The sequence below is a fragment of the Erythrolamprus reginae genome, chromosome 6 (genome assembly GCF_031021105.1).
Source record: "Erythrolamprus reginae isolate rEryReg1 chromosome 6, rEryReg1.hap1, whole genome shotgun sequence".
Taxonomy (NCBI): Eukaryota; Metazoa; Chordata; class Lepidosauria; order Squamata; family Dipsadidae; genus Erythrolamprus; species Erythrolamprus reginae.
Genome location: NC_091955.1, coordinates 56,202,616 through 56,209,104, shown reverse-complemented (window position 1 = coordinate 56,209,104; position 6,489 = coordinate 56,202,616). Strand labels below are relative to the sequence as shown.

The following is a 6,489-nucleotide window of genomic DNA, read 5'->3' as shown; positions in this document are numbered from 1 at the left end:
AGGGTGGCGGCAGTTTCAATCCCTGGAGGGAGTTGATTCCAAAGAGTTGGAGCCGCCACAGAGAAGGCTCTTCCCCTAGGCCCTGCCAGATAGCATTGTCTGGCTGACGGGACCTGGAGAAGGCCAACTCTGTGGGACCTAACTGGCCGCTAGGATACACGAGGCAGAAAATCATCCCTTAATAAAACCCCAAATGGCATGGGATCTATTTTTTGAGGGACCATTTGTCTTCTATGGTTTCCTTTTTATATAAAAAGTTTAATTTTTTCTCCACATATACATCCATACATATACCCTACTTCATAACAAAATATAAATAGTGATACATTTATATTTAGTAAACCTTAAACCAACATCCTAATTTGCATATTTTATATTTTTATTACCTGTCTGTTTTCCTCCCTTATATCATAATTCTACCCTCTATCTTCCTCTCTTCCCTCTGCCTTCTTTCTCCTTCTCTCCCACTTTCCTTCTTCCCTCTTCTCCCCTTCTCTTACTCCTCTACTTTTCTATATATATATTCTCTTTTCTCTGCAATCATAAAATTTCCTGCATACATTTAATATTCAGAGTTTTCCTTATCTTTAATTTTCACTGTCAGTCTATTCATTTCTGCACAGTCTAAAATGTTTTGATTACCTCCCCTTCAGAAGGGGCTTTCTTGATTTCCATTATTACACAAAAGCAATTCTAGCTGTGGTAATTATGTGAATAATTAAATATGAATTTTCTTTATTAGATTTCTATGGTAAAATAGCCAACAGGAATATCTCTGGTTTCAATTCTATACGTTGTTTTAATATTTTTCTATCCATTTTTTTAATTGAACTCCAATACATTTTGGCTTCAGCACATGTCTACCACATATGTTAAAAAGAACCTGGTATTTGTTGGCATTTCCAACATTAAATAGATTGGTCTTTAAATATTTTAGCTATTCATATTCATAGTTGCCATTTATCCAGTTCTATAGTATGTCCAAAATTCCTTGCCCATTTAATCAGCATTTTCTTCACTTGTTCTTGCTCTAAATCTATATATGATAAATAGTTATACATTATAGTTATACATATAATTAGTCTTTCTTTCATTCCTGTATTTCATCTAATTCTGCCTTTTATAAATTTACACCTTCATTTTTATTATCCTTATCATATCGTGACTACATTTGCATTCTCATATATCAGTCCATCCTTATTCCTTGATTCTCTAATTCTTGTATAGATTTCAGTTCCCCCTTATCTGTTAGACTATCCTTATACTGTGCAATATTCCCCCAATGGAATCTACTCAAATGATTTAGTGCTTCTATTATTGATAACCAATATGGTATTTTCAGATAGTACTTCTCTTTTATCCTTTCCCACACTGCAGACAAAGAGTTCCTCATACAATGTCTCTGGAAAAAACTATGCCAGATGAACTTAGAACATAGAATTACTATGCGTGGAAGTTAAGAAAGTTAGATTATTATAATGATAAGAAACATAGAAACATAGAAGATACTAAATAGCACTTAATTTTTTCTTGAATTAGTTTTACCATTAATTTGGTGATTTTATTATTCATCACTTGACACTAGAACATTTATGCATAAACAACGTAGAACCTTCCTTACAAAACAAGGGTAACTGAAAAATTAGATTGGAAGATGTAATTTACCTGGGAGACTGTGGGTTATTATTTTAATGGCTAGGTTTGAGTCTTTGTACAGTTCCTGCAGATATTATTATATGGATAACCATATAAGTAAATGAATACATACATAAATACATTTCTACTTAAAATAATTATTTAGGATATAACTTCAGTACTAATTTCAAGAAAAGACACAAGAAGCTTGAAATATTGAACTGATTGAAAATCAAGACAAAGGCAGTCTTCTAAAATTATTTCACAATAGCAATAGCAAGAGACTGTCTTTTAATGGGTTCATTTTTAAAATTAGGTATGAGCCCATCTATGGATAAGCCAACCCTTGAATTTGTACTAAAACACTAAAAAAAGCGAATCACCCATGTATAAGCCAACTCTCAAAAATTTCATCTTTTAATTTTCACAGTTGACTTATATGAGAATTTTCAGAAATTATGCCCAATCTGGGGATAAACTGAATGCAATTTTTGGGTGTACTTTGGCATCTAAAATTCTTGGCTTATTTGTGAATGTATATGGCATTAAAATTTACCTATTTTACAATTTACTGATAATAAAGTAGAATAAATTTAACTTTAAAATATTTCTAATATAAGGCAGATTTACCTTTCCACACAGACTGTGTATATTTTCTTACAATTATAGTACTAAATTAAGATATCAGTATTCATTCATTCATTCATTCATTCAATCAATCAATCAATCAATCGTTCATTCGTTCATTCATTCATTCTCTTTCTCTTTCTCTTTTCCTTTCAGGCTTTTCTTCCTTATTAAATTTTAGGCAGATAAATATCATGTGACTAATGTTAGAAATATTCCTACCTCTTCAGTTTGGTGATACCAAATTTTGTATATTTATTTTTCAACGGGATGAAAAAATGCATTTTAAGTTAGATGGGAACTGGAATAGATTTCTTGATTCAGCCCTTCATCCTTCATAATTTTGTTATACTTCCAGAAGTTTGAATGCCTGAATTCATTGATACAGATATAAATTTCATGTTTTTTCCAAATGAAAGGATAATGCTCTTAACTATGTAGATTACTATTAACTAAATGTAATTCCACTTGGTGGCACTATTTTCAAACAGAAATAAGCTGATAGTTTTGCAAGATCTTTGCAAGTTTTAAAGAAATAACTTCAGCCTAAAAAGAATTTCTGAGTTCGATTTGCACATTTCAGCAAAGAGAGGGGGGGGGGAGAGGGAGAAGGAGAGAGAGAGAGAGAGAGCTTCCTTAATCTGATGTTCTCTCCACATTTTAACTTCATCTTGCTTATTGTCTGAGTATGTAGTCTATAGTGTATAATTTAATTTTGAGCCAGAGCTTTGTTTATTCTTTGCTGTCATCATCTGCACTCTGAAAAGAAGACAGGACAAACCAAAGAAATGGTCAGGAAAAGATCAAAATTAAATTAGTGAAATACATTCCTTGTTGATGGAGAAATTATAAATACAGGAGACCCACACAGACCATTGCTTTCCATCAATATCAATAACTTCCATTTAAGCTTCTCTTAAAATGCCCCACAAGGAGGTGGCCAGAGATTTTTTTAAAAAATGCATGTAATTCAATCATCCTATCCTCCTTGCAAGGGTATTAGACCAGGATTAATTACCTTTGGATGCCTTGAAGCTTAATTTAAAATTAACATGTCTCGCTGAGTGTTGCATTCTAAGATGTAATTTCTGGCAACTCATTTTTGCAGGTTTGCATTAAAGGGTATAATAAATGTCTTAAAGCATTTGTTGAATTTTTGTTTTAAAATACTTGAACTGCTTAAATTTTTCCTTAAATTTTCTCCCCCCAAAAAAACCCTAAACAAGGGACTACATTTATAATCATTCTCATCCTGAGGAGCCCCAGGGACCCAAAAAGAGGCCAGAAATACTGTATAAGCATCACTTTGTACTAAAGGATTATTTAATTTTAAGCAGAATCTTCCCAAACCTGACATGGTCATTCACCAGTGTCATCTATGGTCATTGAAAAATGGGATAAGACCTTAGAGGAAGATAAGGTGAATTCTCTCATTGACCTTAGTGTTTGTAGAGGTCAAGAAGAGATGGATAATCAACTTAATGTCAATCCAGCATGCTGTTCCAATTGATGAAATCAGGAATAACCAAAATGTTAAGAATGGCCTTCCTTGTGGTGCCATGGCAACCTGTTCTGCAGAGCTTGAGCAATGGAAACATCAGCTGTGCACTTTATTTGCATTTCATTTCCCGTCTCCTTTTAATGTTCTTTTCTTTTTCAGTATATGCAGCACATATTTTTAGAAACATATCTTTCCTTAGATGTTGCGCTTAGTATATCATTGTCCCAAGATGTTCCACAGCTGGAATAAAGATGTTCTGCCCACACATGGATTTTATAGCTTTTGTTTTCAAGTTACTTTCAGAAGAATGCAGTATTCCAAATATATGTATGTATGTATGTATGTATGTATGTATGTATGTATGTATGTATGTATGTATCAAATATTTTTAGCTGAAATTTTAAAATTAAGGGAGACTAGGATGGTACCATTTCGGCCTTGTTTTGGCCTTATCAGCTAGCCACACCCTTCCTTACTGGGATTCGATCTGGCAGCTTCTGCCTTGTAAGGCAGAGAATTAACAGTTGAGCCACCAGACCTTGATCCCTCCAGCTCTGTACAAGGGAGGGGCTATGTGTTTTGTTTTGTTTTGTTTTGTTTTATGTCGGATCACCCTGGTATATTGAAGGAACGTCACAGCTCCTTTTTGCCTCTAGGCCCAACCCAGGACCATTTCAAGGCAGTTAATTTATTCATAGCCGACATCTATATTCTGTATGTATCAAATGTTTTTAGCTGAAATTTTAAAATTAAGGGAGACTAGGATGGTACCATTTCGGCCTTGTTTTGGCCTCATCAGCTAGCCACATATATATTTCCAGCATCATCTAGCTAGATACTTCAGACATCCATCTAAGATAACTTGCTGAAAAAGACATATCACCACTAAATGCTTAGTTCCATGTATCCAATCACCCTGAGCCTGCCCTGAATAGAGTTTACAGCACGGGTGTCAAACTCACAGCATCAGATTGCAGCTCATATGATGTTTCACAACATTTTTCCCCTCTGTGGAGCTGGGTGGGTGTGGCCTGTGTGTGATACATCTGGTCCATGGGCTGCCATTTTAACACCCTTGGTCTACAGCAGGTGTCCCCAAACTAGACAACTTTAAGACTTGTGGACTTCAACTCCCAGAATACTCCAGCCAGCTATGCTGGCTGGAGAATTCTGGGAGTTGAAGTCCATAAGTCTTAAAGTTGTCAAGTTTGGAGACCTCTGGTCTACAGGCTCGAAAAAGTGGGAAAGGGAGAATCCTTTGCACTATAGGATTTAATGAGCAATTAATCTCCTCTCTAATGACTCTGAGGATTCAATGTATTTGTTTTGAGGAAAATGCACTTATTGGTATTGGTATTGGTATTGGTATTGATTAGATTTGTATGCCGCCCTTCTCAGGATGGCTCAAATATAGAGTTTTAGTCACAAGTAACATTTGGCACTTTAATACAATTTAAATGCAGATTTTGTTTCATGACAAATAAAAGAAATTAGTGGCTAGTTACATCAATTAATCAGAGCCTATATAATGTTTTTTCAAAGGAAGTCATCTTAATCTAGTAAAATATGCTTGTATAATTTATTCCTTATCATGAGTTCAGGTATGGGGGGAGGGGGCATTTAAAAAATCTCACAAATGTTTACAACTATTATTTTTTTTTAAAAAAAATCCATTTGAATAGAGTTTACAAAGTTTGGCATTCATGAGATGGAAAGTTGCGCTAGACAGGCTCTTAGAAGATAAAAATGCTGACTGATACAACAGAAGCCCATTATTACTTAATTTAATAAAAAAAGCGACTTGGGAATTCAGTATATTGGAATCAATGTCCTGATTCTGATAAATTCTATTGAACACAAAAAGCCATCATTATAATTATACATAGCCTAAGATAACAGAGGTCATTTCTGACCCATTGACCTTCTAAACTTCGGGAGCATCCTTCTTCTCTCAAGATGACGTCACAGATCCGTCAGAACTACCACCCTGAATGCGAGGCTGCCATCAACCATTTGGTGAACATTGAATTCCATGCTAGCTATGTCTACCTGTCCATGGCCCATCACTTTGACCGCGATGATATAGCCTTGTGCCATGTGGCCAAATTCTTGAAGGAACAATCCGAGGAAGAGAAAGAACATGCCGACAAGTTTCTGAAGTACCAAAACAAGCGAGGGGGGCGTATTGTCTTGCAGGATATCAAGAAGCCAGAGAAAGATGAATGGGGCAACTCTCTAGATGTCTTGGAGCAAGCCCTGAAGTTGGAGAAGGAGGTCAACCAAGCTTTGTTGGATCTGCACAAGCTGGCAACTGAGAAAATAGACCCTCATCTTTCTGACTTTCTGGAGAATGAATTCTTGGAAGAGCAAGTAAAGGCTATCAAGGTCCTGGGAGACCATTGCACCAATCTGAAGCGCTTGGGGCTGCCCCAGAATGGCATTGGCTAATACCTCTTTGACAAGCTCACCTTAAAAGAGAGCAGCTAAACCTTGAAATATGCAGTTTATTTTGTGGGGGGGGGATTCAACTAAACAAATAATTAGAGAAAAGAGGTCATTTCTGTCTTTTCCCCTTTGCTTTCCCCACTCTTTTTTTGGCACCAAGCCTCATGTTTCTCATTTTGTTGCCCAATCTGAAAAAGATATGGGATAAATAGCTAAATCTTAGTATGTTGACTGTATTTCAGCAGGCTAGATACTGCCTTATCCAGAATTCCTTGTTTTAA

At 35.5% G+C, this 6,489-nt stretch overlaps 1 protein-coding gene across 1 annotated transcript; it reads left to right on the top strand.

Annotated features, from left to right (window-relative positions):
* The first annotated feature begins 5,680 nt into the window (after window positions 1-5,680).
* LOC139168991 (ferritin heavy chain A-like) lies at window positions 5,681-6,211 on the top strand. The gene has a single exon (XM_070754777.1). The coding sequence runs from the start codon at window positions 5,720-5,722 to the stop codon at window positions 6,209-6,211; it is 492 nt and encodes a 163-aa protein (XP_070610878.1). The 5' UTR covers window positions 5,681-5,719.
* The last annotated feature ends 278 nt before the right edge of the window (window positions 6,212-6,489 follow it).

Excerpts from the sequence above, each read along its gene's own strand:
- LOC139168991 (XM_070754777.1), top strand. The coding sequence starts at position 5,720 with ATGACGTCACAGATCCGTCAGAACTACCACCCTGAATGCGAGGCTGCC.